The following is a 15,909-nucleotide window of genomic DNA, read 5'->3' on the forward strand; positions in this document are numbered from 1 at the left end:
TTTTGACAAAAAAAAAAAAAAAAAAGAATTAAATATTACAGATGAGGAAGCATGTGCTATATGTGTTTTCTTTTGCATAAATTGAAATATTTGCATTAAAACGCTTTTTTTTTTTTTTTTTTTTTTTTTATTACATTTGTGTTGCGGGTGAAAATGCTCAATTAGCAATAGAGACCATTTTACACACACCGGAGAAACACATTTTCTCGCGGGCCATCGTAACATCGTGTATTGCTCAAGTGAGTGTGTCGTTGGGAAAATGTGTAAATAAGCGGATGTGTAAATGTACTTAAGTGCGAAGGTATATCTACATGTGCAAACTGCCATCTACATCATAGCTTCGCGCACGCGGGCAGTTAAGGTCATAGTGTAAAAGAAATTTTTAAGGAGCTACGACTTTTCCAGTCCGCTCTGTACAAGTGCATTTGCAAGCTCCTTTTTTTTTTTTTTTTTTTGTTTGTTTCACTTTTTCACGTCTTCACTTTCTAAGTTATTCTCTTTCCGCCTTAATAATATTTGCCTGTTTTTCCTACGTTCGCGCGGTTTGCGCCATTTCTGTTATTTGTGCCGTACCACCGTTCGCAACATTCCCCCCACTGCCTCTTTTTTCTCGAGTGGGTAGACTGAGAAACGGGCCACAGTCCATTCTTCGCATCGACATGTGGGTACACCTTTGTGTTAATATTTCTCGTGAACGCCATTAATGTGCATTCCTTGTGTAGTTGTAAAGATTTGAGTCTGCATACGTGATGAGCTTCCGCTGAGTGGTGATGTTTTTTCCATTTGCAGCTAGCTCTAGCCTCCGTCCTGTGCGTATACCGAAACGCGCATAAATGTATATGTACATGCATATATATGCATACGAGTTGACTCCGCCTATTCCGCTTCAGCCATTGTAACATGGGTGAATGTTAATTTTGTTCTAATCGTAGAAAAAAAACGCTCAAAATGTAATTAGACTTTTATTTGCCTTTTTTTTTTTTTTTTTTTTATTTGTGTGTACTTTTCTTTTTTATAATTTGTTCATAAAATGCTGAGCTCATTTTATGTGCTGCCGTTGATCTTGATGAATATTTTATTTCAAAATGACTGGCATAGGAAAAAGATTTTAAACGAGTTGGGGAATTATAACGTCAAATTGGTAAAGAGAAAAAGTCGCGTTTTATCAAATGACACAAGAGGTCGAATAAACTTTTTGGAAGAAATTAAAGAAAGCTACAAGCCGCTGTTTGACGTGTACGAATTGTCTGCCAAGTTTGAAAAGTTAAGAAATGCCCAGGAGAAAGAGGAAGAAAAAAGAGGACTAAAAAAGAGGAAGAAAAAAAAAAAAAAAAAAAAAATGACCATATAAAGACGCCCCACCTAAACCTAATCGAATTGTCCGCTCCACAACCCGATGGGAGTGAACATATTGAAAAAGGACAATCCGAACAAGTGCCAATTGATGTAACAAACAATGCTGAATCAACAGGAATAAACAAGCGTGCTGATGATTCAAGCCACGTGTTAAATGATGCAGAGTCAAGTGAAAAAGGAGATGGAGAAATGGAAGTGGAAAACGAACCAGATATATTTAGCAAATTAATTAACGAAGGGAATATAGAAGACTTTGGTAAGTTGGGTGAAGACGAAGAGGAGAACACAGAAGAACCCAGCCTGATGAATCATGCTCCTGTCCAGGGTTCTCATGAGGAAGAAGCGCATGCTGCTGATAAGGCGGAAGATTCCGATGAGAAGAAGGAGGAACAAGAAAATGAGGAAGTGAAACAGGAGGAGGATGAAGCAGAAGTAGAAGGAGAAGCAAAAGGAGAAGGAACAGGAAAAGGAGAAGGAACAGAAAAAGGAGAAGGAACAGGAAAAGGAGAAGGAAAAGGAGAAGGAAAAGGAGAAGAAGAAGGAGAAGGTGAAAGAGAAGCAGAAGGAAAAGAAGAAGGAAAAGAAGAAGGAAAAGAGGATGACCAAGTTGATGATGGAACTATAAACATAGCTAAGAAAAACTTAGCCGCCAAAAAAAATATGCTAAAAAGAGAGGCACAAAAGAAGGCCAAAAAAGGACTTGCCCTGAACAAACCGCAAAAGGATAAGCGACACGTACAAGATGAAAACAGCGAAGGAGAGGATGAAGACGAGGATGATGAAGAAGAAGATGAGGAAGTGGAGGAGGAGAATGAAAAGGATAAGGGTGGTGAATACAAATTAAATGAAGGAGAAAACGTTCCACAAGAAGGTATAATAGTACAAGAATTTAATCACTACAAAATTGTCACAAACTCGAATGATATCCTCAACGACATCAGCGTTGACGCGTCAGACATTTCCAAGCTGAGCATTCAAAGCATAAACATACCTTATAGCGAAGGGAACAAAACTACCTTCACGCATCAAAGACACATAGTCCTAACGAACAAGGGGAATAAAAAATATAGAGTTGTCCTGATGACAAAGAATCCCAATTTTACCGAACTGGAGGATGAACAGAATGACAGTGCAGCGAGCAATACATTCATTGAGAAGGAGAGGGTGGAAAAGGACAGGACAGGAAGCGGTCAGGGTGTAGAGGATGAGGATAGGACAAATTTGTATGGGGGAAGGGGAACACTCGATTTCAGTAAGGCTTATAATAGCAATAGGAAGGGAAGTGGCCGAGAAATGGGAACCTCCAGGGGGGTAGAAAATACCAATGTGGAGATGCACGCCGGTGGGGGTGGCATAAGGGCAACGATAAACCGACTGTTCAGCTTTTTAACTTTGAAGGGGAATCCAGATGAGGGTGCCAGTGGGACGGGAGAATCGAAGGAGGTTGGTGGTGCAGGTGATGGCGCTGATGGGGGTAAGAAAGGAAACGTTAGCGACGGAGGAGACCAACACCTTGATGAGAACCCCCCCCTTGATGACCGTACGAACGATTTGAACGATATTTTGAGTGTAGACAAGGTGGTGGACCAGTACCTGCTAAACCTGAAAAACAACAGCCCCGACAAGCAGGAGCTAATATTCGTTTTGAGAGGAGACCTGGATTTGCACTCACCGTACATGAAAATGGTCATACAAAGAAGCAACAAGAAATTTGAGCAGCACATAAAGAAGCACTTCCAGCAAGTGGACAGAATAGTTTATGACGTCTCCTCGCCGATAAACTTTTTGTGTTTTTTTGTGCCCACGGTTTTTGACATGAGCAACTTTCATGTGTTGAAGGAGGCTCTGATGGTGTTGCACAGGGAGCTGGAAATGTACATGGAGAATTGGAGCTTCTCCAATACGTACGTGACGTTTGACGCGCCCAAAGTGGGTCACGAAGTTAGTGGCAGTTCGCCGGATGGGGGACATGATACTCAGAACGACACACACATGCACGGGCACGCGGATGGAACCCAACACAGTAATGGCAAAAAGTTTATTAAAAAGAAAAAAAAACTGTATAATGGTGGTAAGCAGTCCTTTTTGAGCAAATTTTGGTCCTTGGATTCAATCGTTTCCTTCGCTAGAAAAATGAAGAAAAACAATATTGATATAGAAAAGGAAATTTTAAATTTCTTACCCAAGGAGTTGAGGGAATATTCCACGTGGAATTTATCCATCATCCGAGTATTTAATGCGTGGTTTCTAGCAGGCTATGGGAACAAAAATGTGAAGGTGTGCATAATAGACTCAGGGATCGATAAGAATCACGTCGACTTAATGAATAATCTACACATCCCTGAATACTCTGAAGAGTATGAAATGACAGAAGATTTTTATGACTTTATGGTTAAGAACCCAACGGACTCTTCTGGGCATGGGACCCATGTCACAGGAATTGTGGGTGGAGTAGCCAATGGGTTAGGTATGGTTGGTGTGGCCCCCAATGTTACTTTAATATCATTAAGGTTTATTGATGGGGTGAAATATGGAGGAAGTTTTCATGCGATTAAAGCGATTAATGTATGCATTTTAAATAAAGCTCCTATTATCAATGCCAGTTGGGGGTCTAGCAAATATGACGCGAATATTTACCTTGCTGTGCAAAGGCTGAAATATACCTTTAATGGGAAGGGCACGGTGCTGGTCACGGCCGCCGGTAACGAGAACAAGAACAACGACGATCATCCTTTGTACCCCTCCAGTTTTAAGTTGCCCCACGTGTACAGGTACGTCTCACATGGTGGTCGTAGATCTCATGTCGTCTTGGCAAAACAGCTTCAATGACTTGCCACTTATTCGACCTGTCTCTATTTTTTTTTTTTTTACACATTTTTCCCATTTTATTTTCCCCCCCCTCCTGCAGTGTCGCCTCCGTCAGCAGAAACTTGGAAATTTCTCCCTTCTCAAACTACGGACTGAAGAGCGTGCACATCATGGCACCCGGTCACCACATATACTCTACGACGCCAAACAATTCGTACAAAATAAATACGGGTACCTCGATGGCTGCCCCGCATGTGTGTGGAGTTAATGCGTTAATATATTCAGTGTGTTACAACCAAGGGTTCATCCCACCCGCAGAAGAAGTGTTAGATATAGTGACCAGGACCTCCATCAAAGTTATCTCACGAAGGAGAAGAACAATCAACGACAGCCTGGTAAATGCAGAAGCAGCTGTGCTTACCACATTGTTAGGAGGACTGTGGATGCAAATGGATTGCCATTTTGTAAAGTTCAATTTAGAAGGACAAAAAAAAAAACACATCCCTGTGGTATTTTCAGCATATAAAAAAGGAATATACGAAACAGATATTGTAATAGCAGTTATATCGACGGAGGAAAACTCCAATGCCTATGGTGAAATTTCAATACCTATTCGAATAGTCACAGATCCGACAGTGGAAAATTTTAAGGAGTCTCCTCGAACTGGGAAGAGAATGCTGGTCGATGAGAATGAAGCAAGTCATGATGAAGTACTGTCTTATATTTGTGAAAATGCATTATACAATTTGTATGAGATGGATAGTAATTTCCTGGTCATTTCCTTAGTGCTATTTTTTGTGGCGTTCATTTTGATAGTCGTGGGAACGGTGGTACTTATTAAAAGAAAACGCCACAGCAAATACTGCGACGATGAAGACCATTACCATAATATTCTGAGGAACAGTGTCTTCGAGCAGCACCTCCGCATTTTAGGCAATAACAAAAACAACGAACTCGAAATGGCCAAACGTGCGCATGTAAGCAGGATAAGAAACAGCGTCCGATTCAGCCTTGTGATGGGCACACAAAACAATTGTGCTTTCAAGGACAGGGCATCCCAAAGGTTAAATTTTTAGAATTGCCCCGACTTGATAAAAAAAATAAAGCCGCTTCTAAAATTTGTGCCGAACAATTTTACCACTCAAAAAGTGGAGCAGATATGCGGACATCACATAATGGGGCAGCGCGTCCGTGCACTGGTCCCTTTCCTCAGGAAGGTAAAAACGACGAGAAGAGACCATTACAAGCAATTTTTTTTTTGGCAGAAAAAAAACGCACCACAAATCATTGGTGGTAATTTTTTTTTTTTTTTTTTTTTTCTAGACAATGAGCCCTTGCACATACAGAAATTTGTTAAGCGGCACTTACAATTCATTTTTCTTTCACTCCACTTGCAAGCGTCCACAACGTTATCGTCTCTTTTTTTTTTTTTTTTTTTTTTGTATAATATTCCATTCTTTATGATTTTTTAGGATCCTTGATTTGGTATGCATGTACACATGTGCACACACATATTTCCTACGCCCTACCGTTTTATTCCTTTTTTTTTTTTTTTTTTTTTTCAAATTTTATGTGCGCCTGTTTACGTTGTTACGATCACACCACTGGTTCATTTCATCTCAGTCGCGAATGCATTATGCATTTACGACGTACGCTGCGTAAATATCTTTTACTAAAGAGGTGGTGTACACCTCTCCCCCTCTAACATACGTAACTGCGCTGTATACGTAACCACGCTGTACAGGTGTTAATACAATATGTAATACTACTTACGCATTTATGTGCGTGCAAAAACTCTGTTAAACTTTCCGCAACTCATAGTATGCGGGGCGGCGAAAACTTTTTGCAGCCAAGTCCGTTCTAGTAACTTAACGCTGCTAATAAACGGACGGCCAAAATGATCAATATAATTTGGAAACGGCTAGCGGCGCCGTCATGGGACCAGCACGTGGTACAAAAAAAACATAACACACACATATATATATGCTACCAATCATGGCAGGAAATTACTTACTGCCAAAAATAACAGTCATCCTAATATGTATGTGATATGATCCTTTTAAGCAGAGCGATTTATAATTTTTATTGTTGGCAGAATGGCAAAACTGAGGTTTGTAAAGAACTCGCCACTGTACTCTTCCAAAGGGGCACATAAACGTAAAATCATATACGCGCAAAGTATCTACATGTTTCACCATTTGGGAAAATAAAAACGCGCTACTAAATTATTATCTTGGGGACGACGGCCTTTTTTGAAACGATGCAATGATGGTATTTTTTTATATAGCCAAATAAATATATATTTTCACCAAAACATTATTAAATAATTAAAGGTCGCACCTTTTTGAGGCAAATACAGCGATAAAAACATACGTTAGTCGTTGAATGAAATTTGAACAGCTTTCATTTATAAAAGCACGGAAAAAAAAATTATTTAGTACACTTGCAAAGGTGCTTATATTTGCCTGCGAAAAAATGCAGGATATGAATTTTTTATTTACTTCAAACTTATAAACGGAAGAAAAAAACGGGGGGGAGAAAAAAAAAAAGAGGTGAATAAAAATAAAAAGTAATGAAAAATTTATAAATAAATTTAAACATGTGAAAAAGTTTGATTCGTTATAATTGTAAAGGGTGCACTGTACAAACCTATGAGTGCTAGGGTAGGACAACGCGCGAAAGGTTACATGAAGCAAGCTTCAAATTATCCTTTCCCCAATCAAAAATTACTGTGAAAATTGATAAGGTCTCGATTGAGACCATATCAGCTATCACGCTGATAAGAACAGGTACTACAAATTGATCTTAGCCAAGAGGCCGAGAAGGTTAAAATTCATTTCGTTTTAAATTCCATTGGGTATATCTTTCCCTACCAAAAGTGTACCTATTCATCGTATCATTAGTGTCGACCCACATGGCTTATTTGGGGATGGTTTGGCAAAAGAATGTAGCGCACCTTTGCAGCGTACATATAATAATGTAAGCGGCGTGGCTCCTGTACGTTACTATATTTGCGCAGGTATGCACCTATGCTTCTGAAACGTGTGATGCGGTTTCCCATCTTTTAAGCAAATATACAGGCTAATTCATAATGTATGTTTTTGAGGGACACATCTGTGAATACGTATGAGCACCTCTGCGCTTTGTTAAATATGTCAGCGGTGGGAAGCGCATGACCCACAGTGTGGCAAATCGCCAATGTAGGAAAATGCTTCCCGTTTTTTAAGTTGCGCTTATTTGTAGTCCCATTTGGTATGCACCTTTGGGGGATCCCCTTTTTTTTTTTTTTTTTTTTTTTTTTTTTGTTCCATACTCATTTTTTCCACAGTATAAAAAAAAAAAAGGCATTTAAGCCTAGTAACCGCAGAATGCGTCACGATAGAGTTGGGGAGGTAGGAAAATTACAAAAAAATAAATTATGCATTATAAGGTTACACTTCAAAATGAGCCATAAAAAATGGGAAGCACACCCTTCTGCCTTAAAAACACAGCACAACAGATGAGTAGTGTGTACCCCAAAGTCTTTAAAGACTATTCCACAACCACTGTATGTTAGGGCATAAAAAAAAAAACATGCACGTAAAAACAAAATGATGGCTGTAGGGGAGAGGCTGCGGCAAATGATCATAAAAAATGGAAACGTGACAAAAGCGGTAAGGGTTCCTAATCGATTTATAAATATGACCCCTACGCCGAATGAAGAAAAAGTAACAGAAAAAAAGAACAAACGGGATTACATATTATCGCTGGACGAAGCATTATATTTGTCTAAAGAAATGGGGATCAAGACGACGACGGAGGTCCAAAAAATTGTGATGAGATCTCCCCCTTTTTCGCCTGACATGAGTCCATTCCTCATTGACAATTTTTTGTGTAGTGCAAATAAGGATAGCCATGCGGATGAAATAGCTCAAATTGATGAAAAGTTAAAAGCGTTAGAGGAAAGGGAAGATGGAAACAATGAGGAGAATGAACAAGGAGAAGTCGAAGGTGCTCTGCAGAACAATAAAATAAATGATGTTGCTCAAAATCGTGAGCAAGATATTATTAAGAAAATTCTTATTGAAAAATTTAATAAAAAAAGGGGAAAAACTTTTATCCATAATGATATGGAATGGTTGGAAGAGTCAGAAGGGATTGGAACGAACAAAAGATCTTGTGCATATGTTTATATAAAAAGAGGCAGTGGTATTGTCAAGGTAAATGATGAGGAAGATCTGTACATTAGGTGGCCTTATTTTTATAATCGAATGGATGTTCTGGAACCATTTTATGTGACCAATACGTGTTGCGTATTTGATGTGTTTATAAAATTAAAAGGCGGTGGAACCAGTGGGCAGTCCAAAGCAGCTAGATTGGCCATAGGACGAGCTCTACTCAACGCATGTCCACTCATTTATGACGACCTTAAACAGCATCATATTTTGTACGAAGACATGAGACAAAAATTTCCAAAAATGCCAGGACGGAAAAAATCAAGAGCTATGAAACAGTGGTCCAAGAGGTGACTTCTCCCCAACGAGCCACGCCCAACACACGTTGCTATACCGTTGTGTCATCTGCTTTTTTTTTTTTTTTTTACTTTTTCACGCTCCTCTCTCTTAATTGCCTAACTTTTTGTGAGGTATCGGGTGCATCGGTCAAGGAAGGGAAAAGGCTACCATTTGTCCTGCGCAAAGACAAATCAGGCGTTATGAAGACAGTGCGTTGGGTGTACATGACCACCTGTTTTACGGGTCGGTGGAGAGAACGCATCCATTGAAATGTAAACCGTGAAGTGTTCCTTATAAATCTTCCTCCATTATGCAGAAGGTTAATTAAGTATAAATCTGTGCCCCCGTAGTAGGCATACCCGAAGCTACAAATGGTGCGCCGCATTATTCTGTAACACCATATGGAGTGTCATGCGGTGAATGAACCTCCTTGGATGCGTTTGTGTACCCCCCGCGTAATTATCCTTTTGAGATAAGCATAACAGACTAATTGGTGTGGTTTGTGTTTTTTTAAAAAATTGACCCCATTGGGGTGTGAAAGCATATAGAGGGGTAACTACTAAACACATGGTAATTTCCCAAACGTGTGTAATACCATTTTGGGTGGGGGGAAAAAAAAAGAAGGCATTTATAAAATTCGCCATTCCTGTATCTTCCCCCCTGCATCTTTACTACACGACGTACCTGCCGTTGCACACCGTTTTTGTTTTATTTTCTTTTTTTGGTATGTTAAAGTTTATAGTAACCTTGGTGACTTTTGTACTTTCCTGTTCGTCCCTGTTGAGTAAATTTTTTAATTTGGCACTGGAACTTTCTAGCTGCTCTTTAGTGACTGAATAAATGTCCTTCTTGTAGCCTTTTTTTATTTTCTCCGATTTGATATTTTTTATAACTTCGTTTTCATTCGTTTTCCAATACTTTCCCAATTCGGCATCGATGGCGGTGTAAATGTAGGGGCACTTGAAAAGGTCGTCAATAAAATTTGCATACGTGTGTAGGCTACTCAAGGGGACTACACAATTTTTTGGGTGTTTTGTTTTCCGCACGTTGGCAGGTAAAATGATATCAGGAATTTGTCCAAACAATAATTCTTTTTTTTTAATTTCAGGCAAATCTTTTTCAAATATATTTTTATTTTTTTTGTAAAATTTGTAAGTACTTAAATAACTTTGCAAATTATTTTCTTCTTTTATTTTTACTATAAAATTTTGATCTTTAAAACTTAATTTTTCATATTCCTTTTGGAATTTTTTTTTTTCTTCTTCCTCTTTTTTTTCCTGCTTGACATTTTTTTCTTTCTTTTTCTTTATCTCCTCTTTCAATTGCATCCGTCTGAGAAAAAATTCATCATCCAAGTTGTAGTACTTTCTGTATATATCTTCATGCTCATTCATGTCTAATTTTTTCCCGTAAACATAATACTTACCTCCTTCGTCTTTTTTTTTCACTTGGTAGGGTTTTTTAAAAAATAGTTCGTAATCCTTTGCTACTTGTTGTTCCACGTAATCTTCATAGAACATGACTTCTCCGTCGTATATTTTTTTTCGGAGGCTTTTTTTTTCCTTGACTTGTTTTTGTCCTTCTTGTTCATTTTGAGGAATCCAAATTTTCAAATCCCCTTCGTACCAGTTTTGATTATTTTCCGTTCCGTCTGTCTCTGTTTCGCCAAGTTCCTCCTCCCCTGCAAAATGCGCATTTATTTCGTCATATATGCACTCCGTTTTTATTTCATCAAAATTTGCATTTTTCGAATTGGGGGGGTATCTGTATGGAGAGACAGGCAGCTTATTAACCCAGTTGGCTGCATGTTTTTTTTTGTATTTTCTGTACAGTTTAGTGTAGTCTAGGAAGTTGTGCAGCGCCAGACTTTGGCCATCTGCTGCGTCTTCCCACGTCGAAGCACGCCAAACGTTCTCTTCTTCCTTTGCCCCTTTGCAGTGCGGGGGTCGCTCTAAAATTTCGCAGTTGAACAGTTTTTCCATGTCTTCGGCTATGTGATGTACCTCCCCTGTCGTGTACTTGTCCAAAATTGCAGCAATTTCTAACAACAAAAAAAAAAAGCAGCTGCTAACCCTATGACACGCCGACGAGGTGAAATATGTCCACAAGTGCAGTGGGCGGTTTTGCGCATTCGTTCGTTGCAACTGGTGTGCAATTTTTATTTTTTTTTATGAACAACTGTGTTGGTAAAAATGGACAAATGGCTAACCAAAAAAAAAAAAAAAAAAAAAAAAAAAAAAAAAAAAAAAAAAAAAAAAAAACGCATACATACAATATGCACGCACTGCATGTTGTAAACGTATGGCGCACAAAAAACAACTGGCGATTTTACAATGCAGTGTGGGCAAAAAACATAAAATAAACAAAAAAAAAAGGCAACACAACACAGCGGCACACATATGTGAATTGTTCACATGAATATTTTTAAAAATGTACACACAAAAAATATATATCTCTTCTATGGATACATGTCGCATGATGTGTGCGGCGGATTTAGTGCCCCAAACGTATGCACACGCGTCTTTTGCTCATGCGGCAGTCAGACACAACCGATGCAATGCCACTTCTGCTCACAAATATTTCATGCATCATCTGCGGATCACCTCCAAACGAGGGAAAAGCTGTCCTTTACGAAATTTATTTTGTGTAGTGTCCAATTGGCCAGGTGTTCGTGTTGCTTGTTTGGTCTCCCAATTCCTACGCATTTTTTAACCGCCATTATGAAGTATCCCCCCTCTCCTACCCTTTGCAGAGGACAGGGGTCAATTCTCCAGGTGCGTCAAATCTATGCTAATTCTGTAATTGTTTAACTCCGCGGAGGTGTAAAAATGCTCAAGTGGCAGGATGACATAGTTCTGCTGCGACTCATTTTTGCACTTGGACGAGTCATGCGTTACCTTTTCGGCACTTTCTTTTTCCACGTGCGTTTCATCACCCCCCAGGTAGTTTGTTCACCGCTACACGATGTCCCTGTTTTGTTGACAATGGATCATCATTCTCACACGCGCGTATGACGCTTTTTTGGGGGCGGGACCCATTTGAAGTCCCAAAAATATCAATATGGGTGCACAAATTGTAGGACTGTTTTTTTTTTTTTTCCATAGGATTCCAATCGAGTAAGTTCCTCTTCTGAAGCTGAAGAAATTCTACGTTTCTTTTTTCGTCCCCCTGATTGTGTTGCCTGCTTCCATTATCACTGTCCTCTTTCGTGGAGCTATGCGAGTTTTCCTTTTTGTGTCCTGCGCTTTGGTGAGCACCTTGGGTCTAAAGCGTGCGTCTTTTTTTTGCCTGCGTGAGTGTGGCCGCGCCGTTCCCCTTGAACCGCGCTGAGGAATCGCCACCGCTACGGATGTAACTGGTGTGCTCTCATTGTCATCACCCCACTTATAATAGTTCAAGAAATAATTCCCGACGCCATACTGCTCAATCGGTTGGTCTAATGTACGTAACGTATTTTTAATTTTATACATGGTAAATTCTTCATGTGGGTTTTCACTATGTTGTGGTTGTGTTCGATTTCTCGAAAACTGCTTCGTGCAGTCATCCTCCATCTTTGTCCATTTGAAATTTCCGCATATGTTCTAATGTCACGTTGCACATTTTTTGTAAATAAAGCAGCCAAAATAGGAAGCAACAACGCAAAAAAAAAAAAAAAAACGAAAAAAGAATGAACGAATAAACTGCTTCACCGATCAGGTAGTGAGCCAAACATAAGTGATGGAATGACAGTAACAATTAAACAGAAGCAAAAGAATCCTCCACGGAAGACAACTTTCCCGTGTTTGTGACATTTCATGTTTTCTTATCGCCTCAGTTCAATGCCCCCTTTGTGTTGCTATCCCACGGAAAGACTGCCAATGTGCTGAAAAGGTATAAGCGAAGAGTCTTTCGTCTGGCACACCCTTGGGGACAAAAAACCGACCAGACACGTCTCACCCCCTTTTGGTGTTCCTCCTGTATAAATAGTCCGTAATTGAAAAAAAAAAAAAAAAGCAACTATTATTTTTTCAAGTTTAGGGTTATTCAAAAAAAAAAGAAATTAATTGTAAACTTGGGGACGCAAACTGGGTGAAGTGTGTAAAAATATAAACAAGGATATGGCAAAAGGGAGGAAGTGAAAAAAGTGGGGAATGCATGAAGGGTGAGAGTTACTATAAGTGAAATTAAAAAAAGGATGAGGTTTACATTTTACATAGCAGTTAAAACAATTTTAAGAGCTCACAAGAAAAAGGCTTGACGTTGGTGGATGCACAGCGGTGTGTGTGTGGGGGGTAAATATTACCCCGACGAATGACAAGGGTGTGTTATTAGCTGCTGGGGGTAAATCCGCCTCATCCACGCACGGGCGCCAAAAAAAAAAAAGGCAAACGTGCCAGTATATGCACAGTGGGGATATTCGACTGACTATTTCTTGGTACCCCTTCCCATCCATGCACAACGGTAAAAGGGGAACAAGCACATGTTTCGGCACATGGGAAGCATACACACATACCACCCGCTGATTCTAACAGGTGCACTGCAGGGGGAGGGGGGTCGATTGATAAAAAAAAAAAAAAAATGTGTAGAAACAAAGTGGACGCATAAGCAGCGTCAAACAGTTGCGCAGTGGTGCTCAGTCATTCTTCTTATCGCCCGGCGGGGACTGCGTAACGACTTGGTGCTGCCCTTGGGCCAGCTGCTCGTTTCTGTTCTTGTCGACCTTATAGATGCACCTCTGATATATATAGCACAAAAATATAACGTCGTCTCTAAAGCAAGAAAGCTTGTGCATCCAGGGCATGTCAATTAGGAAGAAGGCAATGTCATCGATGAAGGTATTTAGGGACTTGTAAATGAGAGCCTTCCATGGCAAGTGTTCAACAGATTTTAATTTATAATTTATATACAGTTGTGGGGTCATCATAATAAAGCCAAAGGTGTAAACCGTTCCAGCAAGGACAGATATTATATAGGAGTACCAAGATTTGTACTTATAATAGAAGAGAGAATAAATAGCATATCCTATGAAGCAGGGGATAAGAACAATTCCAACATACTTGATCGCAATTTTGTCATACTTCTTGGTCATCGATTCTGTATAATTCTTTTTGTCTTTCATTATGATGTAGGGATAGGATTTACTGAAGGATACATGTACGGCTTTGGTAACTTTCCACGCAGAGAGTGCCACTCCAACAAACATCTCGAAGAGTAGTAACCAGGACGTATTCTCAGAGTCATATAAATATAAGGCTAATATGATGTCGCACACGAATGTCGTTATAACGCTAAGAGCTGATAGTCCTTCCATAGACTCATTTTGGTACCAAAATTGCATATCATTTTTGAAGGCGAAGAATGAGAATATAGAATGGAGCAAAATAAAAACAGCAGAGAAAATCAACATGTAAATATTTGTAGTCATTATAATTTTTTTCATCATATTAATTTCTTTTGTAGCTGTTGCGTTTGTCAAATTTTGGAAGGAAAATGTTTGGTTATCTTTGTCCATCATTTGTATTGATGTGTCCATTTGTTTTATGAACATATAATACATAAAACTACAGGTGCCGTAATTTATTTCAATTTTTACTAACTTATTTTCATCAGCATTTTTCTCTATGACGTAGGAATGAATATCTTTCTGCGTCTTTGTTATTCTATACGGATCGTACACCGATATGTAACTGGTCCTTTTGTCTTTATCTTTTAAAAAGGTTTTATCTAATACATAGTAATCATTTTCTATCAACCAAAAGTCAGACAAAAATATTGGAGGGGTGTAAGTACTGTTGTGTATATTAATTTTCCATGTCTTCAAATGAGGCATATTAAATTCGCTAATTCGATGTTTTGCTTGATCATAAATAATGTTAATATCTATTCTTTTTTTTATATGATAGAATTCTTCTTTTTGTATTTTTTCTCCTTTCTTCTCTTCTTTCTCTTTTAATCTTTTTTTTTTATTTTCATAACTTCCATCCATCAAATTATATTTTGTATCTTCCTCCGATTCAAAAGGCTTCATTTTCACTGTCAGCGGGATATTCTCAATTAAAAGCTTTTTCCTGAATTCGTCCTTTATTGTGCTATTGAGTAAATCGGACCCGTTGCGATTTTTATAAAAGTGCAGTGGGATCATAATGACGCTGAGGTACTTTTCTCCTTTCCATGAATCATTTAAGTAAAAGCTAAAGTTATTTTTGTCATAACTACTAAACTGTTTATATGTGTATAATTCCTTCTCCCTCACTTGTATCATTTTACTTTTCTTTTTTATGTATTCATAATCGACTGAATGGTTGTCACTCAGAAATAGGTAGAGGTCAAATATATCTCCATGTTCTAGACTATTGCTTAGTGTTAAATTTTGGCCTTGTATTTTACTTCCATTTTTTGTTCCCGTTTTGTTTTTCCCTCCCGTTATGAAATACATCACCATGTGCATGATTAGCATTTGCACAATGATGGAGATAAGCTTCTGAAAAAATGGGGTCCTAGCATTTTCGTTTCCTGCTGCGTTATCGTTTGGGGCGTTGGCCTCGCCGGCCGCGGCGTTTGGCACACTTAGCGCTGATCCCATTGCTCTTAGACTCGTCGCAGTGGGCGTGTTGGAACGTTGACCTAGTTTGGGTGCGGGCCGCTCACTCAGGTGCGTCTACACGGCAACTCTACTCGAGCGAGTCTACGCAGGTCACTCTACTCAAGCGAGTCTACGCAGGTCACTCTACTCAAGCGAGTCTACGCAGGCGCGGGGTGCTACTCACGCAGCTATACACACATTCATACGTATGACGCACTCCAGGGGGGGTTAATTTCCTCCTTCCCACGGAACCCCTTCACCGAAGACTGACTTCTGTGGAGCAATAGGATTCCCCCTAACTTGCAATATAGTAAAACCCTTCCCTCTCGTGCGTGTACTCTTGTAATCTCGTCTTGGGAAACAAAACCTTGCGCATTTACATTGCTGCTAATTGGGTGGTTCAGTTGACAGGCGGCGAACAGGGTTGGCTGTGGTTCACTGACGGGTGGGGGGACAGGCGGAAATGCAATAGCAAAGGGGGCTAGTGGGATGTACCACGTATGGGCACGCTACCATGCTCATATTATTATGCATAAATGCATCCCCACAGCACAGCCATAAGGATATTCCATCTACATGAGCATATTTGAAACACATGCAAATGAAGCATAAACTACTGGGCGTTAAATTCAGCACGGTCAACCTTGACACTATAGTACTTTTTCCTCCTTCCTATTTTTGACTTTTATA

The 15,909-nt window shown here is 39.4% G+C and overlaps 5 protein-coding genes across 5 annotated transcripts; 2 read left to right on the top strand and 3 right to left on the bottom strand.

Annotated features, from left to right (window-relative positions):
* Window positions 1-1,030: 1,030 nt before the first annotated feature.
* AK88_00108 (uncharacterized protein) lies at window positions 1,031-5,240 on the top strand (the record flags this gene model as incomplete). The annotated part of the gene is made up of 3 exons (XM_012477759.1): window positions 1,031-1,263; window positions 1,404-4,127; window positions 4,265-5,240. The coding sequence occupies 3 exons, from the start codon at window positions 1,031-1,033 to the stop codon at window positions 5,238-5,240; spliced, it is 3,933 nt and encodes a 1,310-aa protein (XP_012333182.1).
* Window positions 5,241-7,754: 2,514 nt separating this feature from the next.
* Window positions 7,755-8,672, top strand: AK88_00109 (uncharacterized protein; the record flags this gene model as incomplete). Its single annotated transcript, XM_012477760.1, has 1 exon — window positions 7,755-8,672. One exon carries the CDS (start codon window positions 7,755-7,757, stop codon window positions 8,670-8,672), a length of 918 nt encoding a protein of 305 aa, XP_012333183.1.
* Window positions 8,673-9,328: 656 nt separating this feature from the next.
* Window positions 9,329-10,639, bottom strand: AK88_00110 (uncharacterized protein; the record flags this gene model as incomplete). The annotated part of the gene is made up of 1 exon (XM_012477761.1): window positions 9,329-10,639. One exon carries the CDS (start codon window positions 10,637-10,639, stop codon window positions 9,329-9,331), a length of 1,311 nt encoding a protein of 436 aa, XP_012333184.1.
* A 780-nt stretch (window positions 10,640-11,419) lies between these two features.
* On the bottom strand, window positions 11,420-12,208 carry AK88_00111 (uncharacterized protein; the record flags this gene model as incomplete). Its single annotated transcript, XM_012477762.1, has 3 exons — window positions 11,420-11,467; window positions 11,673-11,896; window positions 12,037-12,208. The coding sequence occupies 3 exons, from the start codon at window positions 12,206-12,208 to the stop codon at window positions 11,420-11,422; spliced, it is 444 nt and encodes a 147-aa protein (XP_012333185.1).
* A 1,061-nt stretch (window positions 12,209-13,269) lies between these two features.
* AK88_00112 (uncharacterized protein) lies at window positions 13,270-15,219 on the bottom strand (the record flags this gene model as incomplete). The annotated part of the gene is made up of 1 exon (XM_012477763.1): window positions 13,270-15,219. One exon carries the CDS (start codon window positions 15,217-15,219, stop codon window positions 13,270-13,272), a length of 1,950 nt encoding a protein of 649 aa, XP_012333186.1.
* Window positions 15,220-15,909: the final 690 nt, after the last annotated feature.

Source organism: Plasmodium fragile (assembly GCF_000956335.1).
Source record: "Plasmodium fragile strain nilgiri unplaced genomic scaffold supercont1.1, whole genome shotgun sequence".
Taxonomy (NCBI): Eukaryota; Apicomplexa; class Aconoidasida; order Haemosporida; family Plasmodiidae; genus Plasmodium; species Plasmodium fragile.